This window comes from Muntiacus reevesi, chromosome 10 (genome assembly GCF_963930625.1).
Source record: "Muntiacus reevesi chromosome 10, mMunRee1.1, whole genome shotgun sequence".
Classification (NCBI taxonomy): Eukaryota; Metazoa; Chordata; class Mammalia; order Artiodactyla; family Cervidae; genus Muntiacus; species Muntiacus reevesi.
In genome coordinates this window covers 75,111,853-75,129,965 of record NC_089258.1, presented here as the reverse complement: position 1 = coordinate 75,129,965, position 18,113 = coordinate 75,111,853, and the positions used below count along the sequence as shown (strand labels likewise).

Below are 18,113 nucleotides of genomic sequence, written 5' to 3'. Positions count from 1 at the left end.
ACACAACAACCCAAAACCTATGGGACACTGTAAAAGCAGGGCTAAGGGGAAGGTTCATAGCAATAGAGGCATACCTCAAGAAACAAGAAAAAAGCCAAATAAATAACCTAACTCTACACCTAAAGAAACTTGAAAAGGAAGAAATTATGAACCCCAGTGTTAGTAGAAAGAAAGAAATCTTAAAGATTATGGCAGAAATAAATGCAAAAGAAACAAAAGAGACCATAGCAAAAATTAACAAAACCAAAAGCTGGTTCTTTGAGAAGGTAAATAAAATTGACAAGCCATTAGCCAGACTCATCAAGAAACAAAGGGAGAAAAATCAAATCAACAAAATTAGAAATGAAAATGGGGAGATCACAACAGACAACACAGAAATACAAAGGATCATAAGAGACTATTATCAGCATCTATATGCAAATAAAATGGACAACTTGGAAGAAGTGGGCAAATTCTTAGAAAAGTATAACTTTCCAAAATTGAACCAGGAAGAAATAGAAAATCTCAACAGACCTATCACAAATCTAAACTGTAATCAGAAATCTTCCAACAAACAAAACCCCAGGACCAGACAGCTTCCCAGCTGAATTCTACCAAAAATTTAGAGAAGAGCTAACACCTATCCTAATCAAACTCTTCCAGAAAATTGCAGAGGAAGGTAAACTTCCAAACCCATTCTATGAGGCCACCATCACCCTAATTCCAAAACCAGACAAAGATGCCACAAAAAAAGGAAACTACAGGCCAATATCACTGATGAACATAGATGCAAAAATCCTTAACAAAATTTTAGCAAAGAGAATTCAACAACATATTAAAAAGATCATACATCATGACCAAGTGGGCTTTATCCCAGGGATGCAAGGATTCTTTAATATCCACAAATCAATCCATGTAATACACCACATTAACAAGTTGAAAAATAAAAACCATATGATTATCTCAATAGATGCAGAGAAAGCATTTGACAAAATTCAGCATCCATTTATGATAAAAAAAAAAAAAAAAAAAAAAAACCCTCCAGAAAGCAGGAATACAAGGACCATACCTCAACATAATAAAAGCTATATATGACAAACCCTCAGAAAACATTATCCTCAATGGTGAAAAATTGAAAGCATTTCCCCTAAAGTCAGGAACAAGATAAGGGTGCCCATTCTCACCACTACTATTCAACATAGTTTTGGAAGTTTGGGCCACAGCAATCAGAGCAGAAAAAGAAATAAAAGGAATCCATATTAGAAAAGAAGAAATAAAACTTTCACTATTTGTAGATGACATGATCTTCTACGTAGAAAACCATAAAGAATCCACCAGAAAATTACTAGAGCTAATCAATGAATATAGTAAAGTTGCAAGATATAAAATTAACACACAGAAATTCCTTGCTTTCCTATACACTAACAATGAGAAAACAGAAAGAGAAATTAAGGAAACAATTCCATTCACCATAGCAACAAAAAGAATAAAATACTTAAGAATAAATCTACCAAAAAAAAAAAAAAAAAAAAAGAAAAAAAAAAGAATAAATCTACCTAAAGAAACAAAAGAACTATATATAGAAAACTATAAAACACTGATGAAAGAAATCAAAGAGGACACAAATATAGAAATATACCGTGCTCATGGATCAGAAGAATCAATATAGTGAAAATGAGTATACTACACAAAGCAATCTATAGATACAATGCAATCCTTATCAAGCTACCAATGATATTTTTCAGAGAACTAGAACAAATAATTTCACAATTTGTATGGAAATACAAAAAACTCGAATAGCCAAAGCAATCTTGTAAAGAAGATTGGAACTGGAGGAATCAACCTGCCCAACTTCAGTCTCTACTACAAAGCCACAGTCATCAAGACAGTAAGGTACTGGCACAAAGACAGAAATATAGATCAATGAAACAAAATTGAAAGCCCAGAGATAAATGCACGGACCTCTGAACATCTTATCTTTGACAAAGGAGGCAAGAATATACAATGGAGAAAAGACAATCTCTTTAACAACTGGTTCTGGGAAAACTGGTCAACCGCTTGTAAAAGAATGAAACTAGAACACTTTCTAACACCATACACAAAAATAAACTCAAAATGGATTAAAGATCTAACTGTAAGACCAGAAAGTATAAAACTCCTGGAGGAGAACATGAGCAAAACACTCTCCGACATAAATCACAGCAGGATCCTCTATGACCCACCTCCCAGAATATTGGAAATAAAAGCAAGAATAAACAAATGTGACCTAATTAAAATTAAAAGCTTCTGTGCAACAAAGGATACTATAAGCAAAGTGAAAAGACAACCTCAGAATGGGAGAAGATAGTAGCAAACAAAGCAACGGACAAAGAATTAATCTCAAAAATATACAAGCAACTCCTGAAGCTCAATTCCAGAAAAATAAACGACCCAATCAAAAAGTGGGCCAAAAAACTAAACAGACATTTCTCCAAAGAAGACATACAAATGGCTAACAAACACATGAAAAGATGCTCAACATCACTCATTATCGGAGAAATGCAAATCAAAACCACAATGAGTTACCATTACATGCCAGTCAGAAAGGCTGCTATCCAAAGTCTATAAGCAATAAATGCTGGAGAGGGTGTGGAGAAAAGGGAACCCACTTACACTGTTGGTGGGAATGCAAACTAGTACAGCCACTATGGAAAACAGTGTGGAGATTCCTTAAAAAACTGGAAATAGAACTGCCATATGAATCAGCAATACCACTGCTGGGCGTACACACCAAGGAAACCAGAATTGGAAGAGACACGTGCACCCCAATGTTCATCGCAGCACTGTTTATAATAGCCAGGACATGGAAGCAACCTAGATGTCCATCAGCAGGCGCATGGATAAGGAAGCTATAGTACATATACACAATGCAATATTACTCAGCCATTAAAAAGAATACATTTGAATCTGTTCTAATGAGATTGATGAAACTGAAGCCTATTATACAGAGTGAAGTAAGACAGAAAGAAAAACACCAGTACAGTATACTAACGCATATATATGGAAATTAGAAAGATGGTAACGATAACCACCTATGTGAGACAGCAAGAGAGACACAGATGTATTGAACAATCTTTTGGACTCTGTGGGAGAGCACGAGGGCAGGATGATATGGGAGAATGGCAGTGAAACATGTAAATTATCATATGTGAAACGAATCGCCAGTCCAGGTTCGATGCATGATACAGGACGCTTGGGGCTGGTGCACTGGGATGACCCAGAGGGATGGGATGGGGAGGAAGGTGGGAGGGGGGTCCATGATGGAGAACACATGTACACCCATGGCGGATTCAAGTCAATGTATGGCAAAACCAATACAATATTGTAAAGTAAAATAAATAATTTTTTTTAAAAAAGGAACTGGACATGAAACAAACTGGTTCCAAATAGGGAAAGGAGTACATCAAAGCAGTATATTGTTACCCTGCTTGTTGGTCCGACCAAAACTCGGTGGTCCGGAGTCAATGATGAGGAAGTGAAAGAAGGAAAGAGACTAATATTCTCTGGGTTATGCAGCCGGCTTTCATGGTCCAGGGAATCAGCCAGAAATAGAAAGATAAAAAGAAACAGAGGAAGAGGAAGAAAGAAAGACACAGGGACCAAAGCTCTGATGGAGCAAAGGTGTTTTAATCAACATGGTGTGGGCATATATACTATCTTACAAGGTAGTTATTCTCAGAAAAGATAAAGATTAAAATTCCAGACTTACAAAACACAAGGCGATCCCTTCCTGAATATTCAGGAATTAATAAGGGCCAGAGGATTCCTGACACCTGCAGAGTACATCATGTGAAATGCCCGGCTGGAGGAAGCAGAAGCTGGAATCAAGATGGCTAGGAGAAATATCAGTAACCTCAGATATGCAGATGACACCACCCTTATGGCAGAAAGTGAAGAAAAACTAAAGAACCTCTTGATGAAAGTGGAAGAAGAGAGGGGAAAAGTTGGCTTAAAACTCAACATTCAGAAAACTAAGATCATGGCATCCGGTCCAATCAGTTCATGGCAAATAGATGGGGAAACAGTGGAAACAGTGATAGACTATTGTTGGTGGCTCCAAAATCACCACAGATCATGACTGTAGCCATGAAATGAAAAGTTTCCTGTTCCTTGTAAGAAAAGTTATGACCAACCTAGACAGCATTTTAAAAAGCAGAGACATTACTTTGCCAACAAAGGTCCGTCTGGTCAAGGCTATGGTTTTTCCAGTGGTCATGTATGGATATGAGAGTTGGACTGTGAAGAAAGCTGAGCATCGAAGAATTGACGCTTTTGAACTGTGGTGTTGGAGGAGATTCTTGAGAGTCCCTTGGACTGCAAGGAGATCCAAACAGTCCATTGTAAAGGAAATCAATCTTGAATACTCATTGGAAGGACTGATCCTGAAGTGAAACTACAATCCTTTGGCCACCGGATGTGAGGAACTGCCTCATTGGAAAAGACCCTGATGCTGGGAAAGATTGAAGGTGGGAGGAGAAGGGGATGACAGAGGATGAGATGGTTGAATGGCATCACCGACTCAATGGACATGAGTAAGCTCTGGGAGTTGGTGATGGACAGGGAAGCTTGGCATGCTGCAGTCCATGGGGTCACAAAGAGTGGGGCATGACTGAGTGACTGAACTGAGTGAACTGTGCACTTACCATGAATGAATTTTATGATAAATGATACCTCTATAAGGCTATTTTTAAAAGCATTGGTTGGTATATTGTCAAAATCAGCATAAGTGTAAAATATAATTTTAAAACATTTAAAATTTTTACTTCTAATTACCATGTCAGGACCACATATACTGCCATCTTCTACAAATGTTTCATCTCTGTCTTCAGGTGCTTGAACTGTGGTAAATGTATCTCTAGGTAACTTCTCAGCATTCAGAAATCCTGATGCACATATTTCATCTCTTACATGAGTATAGATCACAGATAAATTTGCTCGTGATATTAAAGTTTTATATGGCCAGGCACAAACTAATTTTCCACACATCGATTGACTAAAAGCATAAAGAAGAAAAAAAAACTCTCATTATTTACATAAATAAAGCAGATTGCTGGTACAGCTAATTTTTAAAAATATTTTGATAATTTAAATCCAAATTTCAAGTTTTCTGCAAGTAAACTTTAGGAGCATACAGATTCATGTATGATGTGGCTCTTTGTGTTTTGTGAGGAAATGTAGCAAGGGAAAAATAAACTATTTTTGCAATCTGACAGCCCTGATCTGTTCTATATTAGCTTCTGAAATTTGAGCAAGTGATTACTGGTGTTCTGTCTTTTTTCATTAGTAAAATGGGATAAATGATTCTAACTACAAACATTTGATGTATACAAATATATGTTTAAATACATAGTATAAATATAAGTATATATAAAGGACTTCACACAATGACTACCTCATCCCGTCAATAGACGTGATTTTTATGGTCATTGATATAACATTACAGCTATTGGACACATGTTATCTGTAGGAAGTAGGTAATATTGTTCAGCTCAGATCATAAAACAGAGAAAACCTGTTATAAAATGGCATCTTAGTTTGTAAATGTATTCCAGAATCTTAGCAATATACAAGCTACATTCCAAACAAAATTATAATTTTCTAAATACATACCTAAACTTACAAATATCCCTGCCACAGTTTCCATATCTATCTGCTCTTGCATTTATTTCATCATAGCAAGCATATGGAGCACCTCTAGACCCTAAAAGAAAAAAGAAATTGTACAAAAAAGGTTGACTGAATTATTACGACCCGAATAACCACATTGGTATGATCACTCACTTAGAGACAGATATCCTGTTGTGTGAAGTCAAGTGGGCCTCGGGAAGTATTACCACAAACAAAGCTAGTGGAGGTGATGGAATTCCAGCTGAACTATTTTAAATCCGAAAGAGATGATGCTGTGAAAGTGCTGTACTCAATATGCCAACAAATTTGGAAAACTCAGCAGTGGCCACAGGTCTGGAAAAGGTCAGTTTTCATTCCAATCCCAAAGAAGGGCAATGCCAATGAATGTTCAAACTATCGCACGATTGTTCTCATTTCACACACTAGCAAGGTAATGCTCAAAATCCTTCAAACTAGGATTCAACAGTATGTGAACCAAGAACTTTCAGATGTACAAGCTGAATTTAGAAAAGGCAGAGGAACCAGAGATCAAATTGCCAACATCCATTGGATCATAGAGAAAGCAAGAGAATTCCAAGAAAACATCTAGTTCTGCTTCATTGACTATGTTAAAGCCTTTCACTGTGTGGATCACAGCAAACTGTGGAAAATCTTAAAGAGAAGGAAATACCAGACCACCTTACCTGCCTCCTGCAAAACCTGTATACAGGTCAAGAAACAATAGGTAGAACTGAACATGGAACAACAGACTGGTTCCAAATTGGGAAAGGAGTACATCAAGGCTATATACTGTCACCCTGCTTATTTTAACTTATATGCAGAGTACATCATGCGAAATGCCAGACTGGATGAAGCAGAAGCTGGAATCAAGATTGAAGAGAAAAATATCAATAATCTCAGATATGCAGATGACACCACTCTAACAGCAGAAAGCAAAGAACTAAAGAGCCTCTTGATGAAAATGAAAGAGGAGAGTGAAAAAACTGACTTAAAATTCAACATTCAAAAGCTAAGATTTTGGCACCTAGTCCCATCACTTCATGGTAAACAGATGGGAAAAAAACCAGCAATAGTGACAAACTTTATTTTCTCGGGCTCCAAAATCACTGTGGAGAGTGACTGCACTCATGAAATTAAAAGACACTTGATCCTTGGAAGAAAAGCTATGACAACCCTACACAACATATTAAAAAAAAAAAAAAAAACAGAGACATCACATTGCCAACAAAGGTCCATATGGTCAAAGCTATGGTTCTTCTCGTAGTCATGTATGGATGTGAGAGCTGGACCATAAAGAAGGTTGAGTGCTGAAGAACTGATGCTTTTGAACTGTTGTTTTGGAGAAGACTCTTTAGAGTCCCTTGGACAGCTAGGAGAACAAACCAGTCAATCCTAAAGGAAATCAACCTTGAATATTCATTGGAAGGCCTGATGCTGAAGTTGAAGTGCCAATAGTTTGACCACCTGATGCAACGAGACAATTCACTGGAAAAGACTCTGATGCTGAGAAAGACTAAGGGCAAGAGGAGAAGGGGGCACAGAGGATGAAATGGTTGGAATGCATCCCTGACTCAACGGACATGAGTTTGAGCTAACTCCGTAATGAAGGACAGGGTAAACCTGGCATGCTACAGTCCACGGGGTTGCAAAGTGTCGGACACGACTGAGCAACTGAAGAAGAACAACAACACATACAAGGCAAATCTGAAGGAATTTTCAAGGCAGACGATGGGTGCCCATGGGAGTTTTTAGTACAGTTTACACACCAACCTGAAGAGGGTGACCTAGGATGAAGAGTACATTAAAAAGAATTGTCATAGGACTACACCACGAATTATCCCATGTAAGGAAGCATTGCTAGCCTATTTGTTTCCTAGGGCTGCTGTAACAAAGCATCAAAAACTAGGTGGCATAAAATAACAGAAATTTGTTTTCTCACAGTTCTTGAGACTAAAGTCAGAAGCCAAGATGTTGGCAGGGCTGTCCTCTCCCTGAAGTCTCTAGAGGAGAATCCTCCCTTGTCTTTTCTAGCTTCTGGTGTTTACTGGCAATCCCTGGAATTCCTTGGCTTATTGATGTATCACTCCAGCCACCTGGCCATCTTCTCACTTTGTTTTTAGATTGCTTCCCCTGTGTGAATGCCCAAATTACCCCTTTTATAAGGGCACCAGTCATACTTTAGTAGCACGCACTCTAATGACCTCACTTTAACTGGATAGTCTCTGTACAGACTCTGTTTACAAATAAACCCATATTTGAGCTACTGAGGATATTAGGACTTCTTGAAATAAATTTCTAGGCCCAAGATGGAGCCATTTCTGGTGGGATGCCAGGTCAGCAAACCAAAACATAGATAACTTTCATGGTCATATAAATACTCCCCTTGACCAGAAGCACAGTATGTCCAGCCAGCCAAACCCAACCGCCAAGAATCTGTAATGATTTCTTTTTTCTAAATAAGGTCTGATATGCAATTCCAGTCAATTAGTGGGAGTCAAATACTTTCCCCTTATTCCCTGATTGCCTTCTTTTATACAAGCTCACAGTCCTGTTTCTTTGTTTCATAGTTCTCTGGACTCCTGACAGGGGAGACTGTCTGCTTCATGAAGCAAAAAATATAAAGCTTGCTTAGATCAGTTAAATTGTACTCTTTGAGTATTTTAACAGACTTAACATATCATTTTGAGGGGGACACATTTCAACCCATAACAGGAAGATTCTCATCAATCTTATTCCATGTACTTTAAGGTTTCATAGAGTTCATTCCAATATTGTCATCATTTTGTCTACCTCTTTTCATTTTTCATTTTATACATTTTGTCTTTTACAGAATTTTCATGACTATTTTAATGAAAGCTTGGAAGAGTCATCCTGGAGCTGGTGTCCAGAGACCATTTTGAACCATGTTATTCGTCTGCTCTCTTGAATGTATTAATATATAGTGCATGGTGATTTGGCAGTTTCTCTTCACATTTTCAGGAAAATGTTTAGAGGAAAAATAGAAATCAGATAAAGTAGAAGTCAAACAATGAGCTGATGAGGTGAATTTGGATTGTGCCCCTGTATAAACTCAAACTTCTACATAAATCCCACATTCTTTGTATCTCCTAGGGGTTCTGCTTCTCTGATTGATGCAGTTGACAGAGGAAACAGCAGTTCAAGCTCTGAAAATCAGCATGAATTTTTTGTTTTTAGAACCAACCCATCAGAAAACTGAATCATGTATGATTCTGAAGGATAATTTGATATATCACAGAAAATAGATAAAGCATCAGAACTGATATGATCCAAAGCTGTGTTTCAGCCAGCTTTTGCTGGGTACCTGTTTCTCTTCTCTATTTGATCTAACAGTCAGTGATCTGCTTCAACTGAGCCATTTGTCATTGACTATAAACCTGTTCTGCTTTTGTTGCAGATACCACGTAACAAAGTAATGATTAATAAATATTCAAGTGGACAGAAAGACTGAAGAGACATTTTCCCAAAAGGGAAATGTGAATGGCCATCAAACACATCAAAAGATGTCAGAGAGAGAAATGCACATAAAACAACAATATCACCTGGTCAGAATGGCTATCACCAAAAAGAACATGAATAACACATACTGGAGAGAATGTGAATAAAGGAATCCTCATGCACTGTTAGCAGGAATGTAAATTGGTGGAGCCACTGTGGAAAGCAGTGTGAGTGTGTAAATTGCTTCAGTTATATCCGACTCTGTGACCCCACGGACTGCAGCCCACCAGGCTCCTCTGTCCATGGGATTATCCTGGCAAGAACACTGGAGTGGGTTGTCATTTCCTCCTCCAGGGGATCTGAAGCTTTTTCTCAGAATCAAGAAAATTTTACTTCCTTTAACAGTAATATACACTGGGCCCATAGTATGTATGGGCTTCCCAGGTGGCGCTGGTGGTAAAGAACTTGCCTGCCAATGCAGGTAGACATAACAGACATGGGTTCGATCCCTGAGTTGGGAAGATCCCCTCGAAGAGGGCATGACAACCCACTGCAGTATTTTTGCCTGAGAATTCCATGCACAGAGGAGCCTAGCGGGTTATGGTCCATCAGTTCAGTTCGGTTCAGTCACTCAGTTGTGTCCGACTCTTTGTGACCCCATGAACCGCAGCACACAAGGCCTCCCTGTCCATCATCAACTCCCAGAGTTTACCCAAACTCATGTCCATTGAGTTGGTGATGCCATCTAACCATCTCATCCTCTGTTGTCCCCTCCTCCTCTTGCCTTCAATCCATATGGTCCATGCTGCCAAGTCCCCTTCAGTTGTGTCCAACTCTGTGCAACCCCATAGACAACACCCCACCAGGCTCCGCCATCCCTGGGATTCTCCAGGCAAGAACACTGGAGTGGGTTGCCACTTCCTTCTCCAATGAATGAAAGTGAAAAGTGAAAGTCAAGTCGCTCAGTCCTGTCCAACTCTTCGCAACCCCATGGACTGCAGCCCACCAGGCTCCTCTGTCCATGGGATTCTCCAGGCAAGAGTACTGGAGTGGGTTGCCATTGCCTTCTCCGATATGGTCCATAGGGTCGCAAAAAGAGTCAGACTCGACTGAAGCAACTTAGCACACACATACATAATATACACTTATTTTAAAATTACACTTACATCTTTTATAGCATTAAATAACACCATTTGGAAAAACCAGAATGTAGAAACTACAAGGAAAACTGTGGTCATTACCTGCTCCAAGTACTCGGCTACACTGTCTGTTAACTGACCTACACCGTCCTTGATAACAGTAGGCGTCACCCGACTCACAAAGCTCTCCATCACGTGCGTAAGTGTCAGGCACACAGACTGATTGATTCCCATTACAAAATTCTTCAAAGTCACACTCATCCACTGCTTTCCTACAAAGTGTATTAAGTGGTTTTATCTGGAGGAAAAAAGAAACATAAGAAAAAATTATACATCAATGATCCCCAAGTTTTCTTTCTCTTCAGGCTTGAAATTTCCACCCATTTTTCCCACAGTAGCTAAGAGCAATGAGCCAACTGTTCTTCATGTTAACTGTGTAAGTGCTGCACAGACATTTAGGTGATTGAATTTACTGTTCATAAAGGAGTGGGTGTTGATCAAGTGAGATACGAGAAACTGAAAGGTAAGGAGACTACCATAATAATTAAAAACTAAGAAAGTAGAGATAAGGAATGATTATAAAAATTACTTTCAACTCACTAAGAATATACTCAACATGTGCAACCTCCAGTTTCTCCATATGCCATCCATAAGCAGAAAATAAGCAACCATTCACAAAATGATAAATATGCTTCATAAACATTTAGAAAGAAGTTTGAAGGAGAGAGAGGTTTGTTTTACATACCACATTGAAAACAGCTACAAAAAATGACTTGCCCAATTATATATCTCTAATCTCTTCAGTGCTTACTATTAGCTCATAGCTTCAGGATACCCTTTATCTATATCTACTTTTGCAAACAAATATCTAAATACCATCTCTGCCATGTCTTTTACTCAGCCCAAGCCCCATTACCTGATGGAGATCATCAGTATCCTACATGAACTAAGTCAAAATTTTTCCAGCTTCAAGGCCCTAGTTGTTGTTCAGTCACTCAGTCGTGTCCGATACTTTGTGACTTAATCCATGGACTGAAGCCCCAGCTTATATAACATTTACTGCCACACCTCACAAAGAGAGTTTCTGGATACTTCTCTTACTGTCAACAATTAACCACTACCTGCAGCAAATCTGACACAAGTTATCCAAGTGATGGGTGGAAAGACAAAAGACAGTACTTGTGTTGCCTAAGCTTATAGAGCTAACATTCAAATCAAAACCAATAATTAAAATTGTTTTTAAAAGAAAACATATATAAATATAATGAGAAGGTATTTTATTTGCTTTTTCAGAATGCAGACTTTTTTTTTTAAATGTGTATAAATGGCAATCTTCCTTTTATTCTAATTTCTTTTATCATTAAAACTTTATTGCATAGCTGTTTAAGGATCATGGAAAACATGAGGAGAAAGTACAGAGATTTTCCTTATAACCCCTGCTGCACACAACCAAGCACATGATGCGTTTGTTGCAGCTGACGACCTTACATTGACACATCATAATCACTCATACTCCATGTATATTAGAACTCTTTCCTGGTGTTTTACATTCTGGGTGGAGATAAGTGAGCACTTGCAGTGCCCTAACATCCTTCATGCTCTTTCTATTCATCTCCTCCTCGGTGCCTGATAACTACTGATCTTCTCACTGTCTCTAGAATCTTCCTCTTCCAGAATGTCATATAGTTGGAATCATACAGTACATAGCTTTATTAGAGGGGCTTATTTCACCCAACTTCTTCTTCAGTAGTTAAAAACCTAGTTCCTCAAAAGTTATTTGAACCAAGCTTTATCACTGTACTTGCTTCCTTCATTAAAATGGGTTTATTTTTCTTTCCATGGCTCTCTTAATTACCAAGTAACTTTAATTTTTTAAACCTTCTGACTCCTTGTTTCACATCATTCTCTCCTAAAATATTTTTATTTTGTTTTTCTTGTCGTTCTACATATACTTTTATTCTTGCGAAGACTGTCAGTCTGTACATAAAATGTATAATCTGGGTACAGGAGTGTGTCCCTTTATACAACTGAACCCGGGATGAGTGGGTTAAATTTATTGTTTCTGACCACTACACCAGCCTTGATTACATAGTTTAAAAAAAAAAAAATTACTGTATCAGAAAAATCATAGCCTGGGCTATATCGCTTTCCATAACTGGACCCAGAGACTAATAGAGTCATAAACACTGCCCCAGTCTCACCAGCAGTTGTTCAGGTATGCCTGTGGGCATGTGAATCTGGTTTCTGAGGCAGAAAATGTACTCCCTTTGGGCACAGTAATGACTCTACATCACTATACTAGCTGTCTTCGACAACTTGATTAATTTTTCAAGTTACCATCAATAGAATAATTAATACTATACTATGATCAATAATGGAAAAGAAGAGGAGAGAGCTATTAGCAGAGCAGGAAAATAGGTGATTTTCAGACTGCATGTACCATGGATAAGAACACCTTTGTGGGACCCACGGAACCCCCCAAAAAATTTCCAGTCCCCTGGAGAGTAAAAATATCTGCGAGTCGATGCACTGAAGCGGGTAAGAAGAACAGTTGCACTTCACCCACATCACCTCTTACCCAAGGTGGCCTGTGATTTCTCCGACAGGGCAAAGTGGAAGTGATGTGAGAGCCGGGTTTCCCCAGCCTTGTGAGACACTGGCCACGAGGCCCACTTTTATCCTGCCCCGCCCAGCACACTGAGGGAACTGGAACAGTTGAATAGTCTGGAGACACCTTGCTTCCAAGGCTTCTTGGTTTCCCAGGCAAGAATCCTGGAGTGAGCTGCCATTTCCTTCTCCCAACCCAGGGACGGAAGCCACGTCTCCTGTGTTGGCACGCAGATTCGGTACCACTGGAGACACCGAGGAACAGGGGAGAGGGATGGGAGCTCACAGCAAGTGTGTGGAGCACGACAACCGGCGTCCTAATGACCGGCTCATGGGCTCTCGCCAATAGGGTGCCTCGTCTGAGGACACGCGCACCCCATCTACAGCCAGAACCCACACTCTCCCGCAGACTGCACACCTGAGTCCCCCACAACTTGGTGCACGCGGTGTCAGCAGCTGGCTGGAGCCTCCTTAACTCAGAGAAGGGGCGCAACTTGAACACTTCAAGGCACTCCCTTGGGGGAAATAAATGGGAGGCTTTCCACATTCATGCTGGCTTTGCAAGATTGAGAGAAAGCATGCAATCCTAATCTTTCCCGCTGTGAGGGGGTGAGAGGAGTGGAGGCAACACACACACAGGAAAGGTCTGGGAGACGCTCTGAACTCGAGCTGGGCTGACTGGTGCCTGACTTCTTTCTCTCCCAAGGCCAGCTGGTTAACACAGGAGGAGATGGCGACTTCTTCAGATGCAACGAGAGCAATGCCAAGACTTCAAGGAACATAAAGAATCAAGGAAACAAGATACCACCAAAGAAACAAAATAAATCTCTGTGGAAGACACCCCAAAACGGAGATGTACAAACTGCCTGACGGAAAAAGTAATCATCGTAAGTTCAATGAACTGTAGGAGAGAACAGATAGACAAATAAATAAAATCTGGAAAACATTACATGGACAAAATGAGACATCGAACAAAGAGAGTTTTGTTGTTTTTTGTGTTTTAAGGAACAAGATAAATTCTGGATCTTAAGAGTAAAGTGAACTGGCAATTTTCGCACAAAAGCTGCGAGAGCGCAGTTGATCAAGCAGAAGAAACAGTGAGCTCATAGACAATCATCTGAAATTATTCAGTTGGAAGAACAAAGAAGAAAAAATAAAGAAACTCTATGGTATTTACAGAACGTCATTGAAATAAACACTGTGTGCATATGGTAGGCCCAAAAGGAGCAAAGAGAAAGGGCAGAAAACTGACAGAAATGGAAATAAATGTACCACAAGGGAAGCCACATAAGACTGTAAGACTACTGAACAGAAGCCTTGTACAAGGAAAAGTGGGAGGATATTTTCAAAGAAAAACATTTTCCAGCTAAGAAAACTGTATCTGGTAAAGCTGTCCTTTACAAATGAAGAAGAGATAAAACTTTACCAGAAAAACAAATGCTGAGGAGGTTCATTGCCACTAGACCTCTCTCTCTCTCTTTCTCTCTCTCTCTCTCTCTCTCACACACACACACACAAAACGCACTCTGAAGAGAGTTCTTTAAGTTGAAATGAAAAGATGCCAGTTAGCTTCATGAAAACATTTAAGAGTATAAAAGCCATTGGCAAAAGTAAGTATTCAGTAAAGTTCAAATGCTCCAGTACTATACGTAATATGCACACATGCTCATTTGCTTCAGCGTGTCCAACTCTTTGTGACTCCCATGGACTGTAGCCTGCAAGGCTCTTCTGTCCATGGGATTTTCCAGGCAAGCAAGAATACTGGAATGGGTTGCCATGCTCTCCTCCAGGGGATCCTCCTGACCCAGGGATCCAACCTATGTTTCCTGCACCTCCTGTGTTGCAAGCGGATTCTTTATCCACTGAGATACCTGGGAAGCCCTATATACATGATGTGGTGCTATGTTAATCACTTATAACTCTGGTATAAAAGTTAAAAGATAAAAGCATTAAAAATAACTAGAACTGCAACAATTTGTTCAAGGAGGCACTCTATTAAAAAATGCTATAACAGCATTAATAGCATGAGATGTGGGGGGAAAGAAGTAAAAGCATAGAATTTTATATGAAATTGAAGCTGTTATCTTAAATGGCCTATTATCACTATAAAATGTTTTTATAATTCTTGTGATAATCACAAAGAAAAAACTGTTATTCAAAACACAAAATATAAAGACAAATGAAACAAAGCATACCTTCACACACAAAAAAAAATCATCACAAAGTAAGACAGTAAAACAGTAAAAACGGGACAAAAGAACTACAAAATGTACAAAAAGCAACACTATGGCAATAGCAAATTCTTCCTTGTCAAACATCACTTTTTTTTATTATGGGCAAGTGTTTCTTTTATTTATTTATTTTTAATATAAATTTATTTATTTTAATTGGAGGCTAATTACTTTACAATATTGTAGTGGTTTTGCCATACATTGACATGAATCCGTCATGGGTATACATGTGTTCCTCCATCCTGAAACCCCCTCCCACCTGCCTCCCCATCCCATCCCTCTGGGTCATCCCAGTGCACCAGCCCCGAGCACCCTGGCTTATGCATCGAACCTGGACTAGTGATTTGTTTCACATATGATAATATACACATTTCAATGCGCTTCTCCCAAATCATCCCACCCTTGCCCTCTCCCACAAAGTCCAAAAGCCTGTCTACATCTGTGTCTCTTTTGCTATTTGAAAGTAAATAAATTATATTCAACAATCAAAAGACACAGAGTAGACGGATGAACTAAAAACAAGACAACTATATGCTGCCTACAAGAAACTCATTAAAGCCTTCAGGATACAAATACACAAAAAGTGAAAGTATGGAAATAAGTAGTCCATGAAAATGCCAAAGAGAGCAGGGAGGGCACACTTCAGTTCGGTCGCTCAGTCGCGTCCAACTCTCTGCGACCCCATGAACCGCAACATGCCAGGCCTCCCCTGTCTGTCACAAAATCCTGGAGTTCACCCAAACTCATGTCCATTCAGTCCATGATGCACACTAATATCAGATAAAATGTCAGATAAAATCAGATAAAATATCGGAGGGTACACTAACTAATATCAGATAAAATAGACTTTAAGTCAAAAACTGTCACAGGAGACACAGAAGGTTATTATATAATGATAAAGAGATCAATTCATCACGAGGATATAACAATTACAAATACATATGCACCCAAACTTCAGTAGAGCTAAGTTTAGTTCAGTCACTCAATCGTGTCCGACTCTTTGTGACCCCATGAATCGCCATGGGGTACGCATGGCCTGGCATGCCAGGCCTCCCTGTCCATCAGCAGCTCCCAGAGTCCACCCAAATCCATGTCCATAGAGTGGATGATGCCATCCAACCATCTATTTCATCTTCTATCATCCCCTTCTCCTCCTGCCCTCAATCTTTCCTAGCATCAGGGTCTTTTCCAATGAGTCAGCTCTTCACATCAGCTGGCCAAAGTACTGGAGTTTCAGCTTCAGCATCAGTCCTTCCAATGAACACCCAGGACTTATCTCCTTCAGGATGGACTGGTTGGATCTCCTTGCAGTCCAAGGGACTCTCAAGAGTCTTCTCCAACACCACACTTCAAAAGCATCAATTCTTTGGCCCTCAACTTTCTTCACAGTCCAACACTCACATCCATACATGACCACTGGAAAAATCATAGCCTTGACTAGACGGACCTTTGTTGGCAAAGTAATGTCCCTGCTTTCTAATATGTTATCTAGGTTGGTCATAACTTTCCTTCCAAGGAGTAAGCATCTTTTAATTTCATGACTGCAGTCACTATCTGCAGTGATTTTGGAGACCCAAAAAATAAATTCTGGCACTGTTTCCACTGTTTTCCCATCTATTTCCCATGAGGTGATGGGACCAGATGACATGATCTAAGTTTTCTGATTGTTGAGCTTTAAGCCAATTTTTTCACTCTCCTCTTTCACTTTCATCAAGAGGCTCTTTTGTTCTACTTCACTTTCTGCCATCAGGGTGGTGTCATCTGCATATCTAAGGTTATTGATATTTCTCCTGGCAATCTTGATTCCAGCTTGTGCTTCTTCCAGCCCTTATATGTACTTATATGTACTTACTTACTTACTTCCAGTACTTATATGTACTTACTTACTTCCTTCCAGTACTTATATGTACTTACTTACTTACTTCCAGTACTTATATGTACTCTGCATATAAGTTAAATAAGTAGGATAACAATATACAGCCTTGACGTACTCCTTTTCCTATCTGGAACCAGTCTGTTGTTCCATATCCAGTTCTAACTGTTGCTTCCCGACCTGCATACAGGTTTCTCAGGAGGCAGGTCAGATGGTATTCCCATCTCTTTCAGAATTTTCCACAGTTTATTGTGATTCACACAGTCGAAGGCTTTGGCGTAGTCAATAAAGCAGAAATAGATGTTTTTCTGGAACTCTCTTGCTTTTTCGATGATCCAGTGGATATTGGCAACTTGATCTCTGGTTCCTCTGACTTTTGTAAAACCAGCTTGAACATCTGGAAGTTCTTGGTTCACATATTGCTGAAGTCTGGCTTGGAGAATTTTGAGCATTACTTTGCTAGCATGTGAGATGAGTGCAACTGTGCAGTAGTGTGAGCATTCTTTTGGACCGCCTTTCTTAGGGATTGGAATGAAAACTGACCTTTTCCAGTCCTGTGGCCACTGCTGACTTTTCCAAATTTGTTGGCATATTGAGTGCAGCACTTTCACAGCATTACCTTTTAGGATTTGAAATAGCTCAACTGGAATTCCATCACATCCACTGGCTTTGTTCATAGTGATGCTTTCTAAGGCCCACTTGACTTCACATTCCAGGATGTTTGGCTCTAGGTGAGTGATCACACCATTGTGATTATCTGGGTCATGAAGATCTTTTTTGTACTGTTCTTCTGTGTATTCTTGCCACCTCTTCTTAATATCTTCTGCTTCTGTTAGGTCCATACCATTTCTGTCCTTTATCAAATCCATCTTTGCATGAAATGTTCCCTTGGTATCTCTAATTTTCTTGAATAGATCTCTAGTTTTTCCATTCTGCTGTTTTCCTCTATTTCTTTGTATTGATCGCTGAGGAAGGCTTTCTTATCTCTCCTTACTATTCTTTGGAACTCTGCATTCAAATGGGTGTATCTTTCCTTTTCTCCTTTGCTTTTTGCTTCTCTTCGTTTCATCATTTCACAATTCAAACTTACAGCAATTTGTTACATTGTATACCTTAAGTAATGTTACATGTTGATTATATCAATAAATCTGGGGAAAATTT

General features: G+C 39.3%; 1 protein-coding gene across 6 annotated transcripts in view; it reads right to left on the bottom strand.

The window, feature by feature from the left end:
* LOC136176638 (disintegrin and metalloproteinase domain-containing protein 5-like) overlaps positions 1-18,113 on the bottom strand; it is a 117,351-nt gene that overhangs the window by 42,949 nt on the left and 56,289 nt on the right. For 5 of the 6 annotated variants that reach the window (XR_010664604.1, XM_065947095.1, XM_065947096.1 and 2 more), the window contains 3 exons: positions 10,344-10,539; positions 5,629-5,719; positions 4,792-5,011 (listed from right to left, as the gene is read on the bottom strand). The exons of the other annotated variant lie outside the window; for it this stretch is intronic. Coding sequence is in view for 4 of the 5 variants with exons in the window: in XM_065947095.1 (XP_065803167.1) it covers positions 4,792-5,011; positions 5,629-5,719; positions 10,344-10,539 (507 nt within the window). In the remaining variant the exon portion in view is untranslated. The remainder of the gene's footprint in view (positions 1-4,791; positions 5,012-5,628; positions 5,720-10,343; positions 10,540-18,113) is intronic. 6 annotated transcript variants of the gene reach the window in all.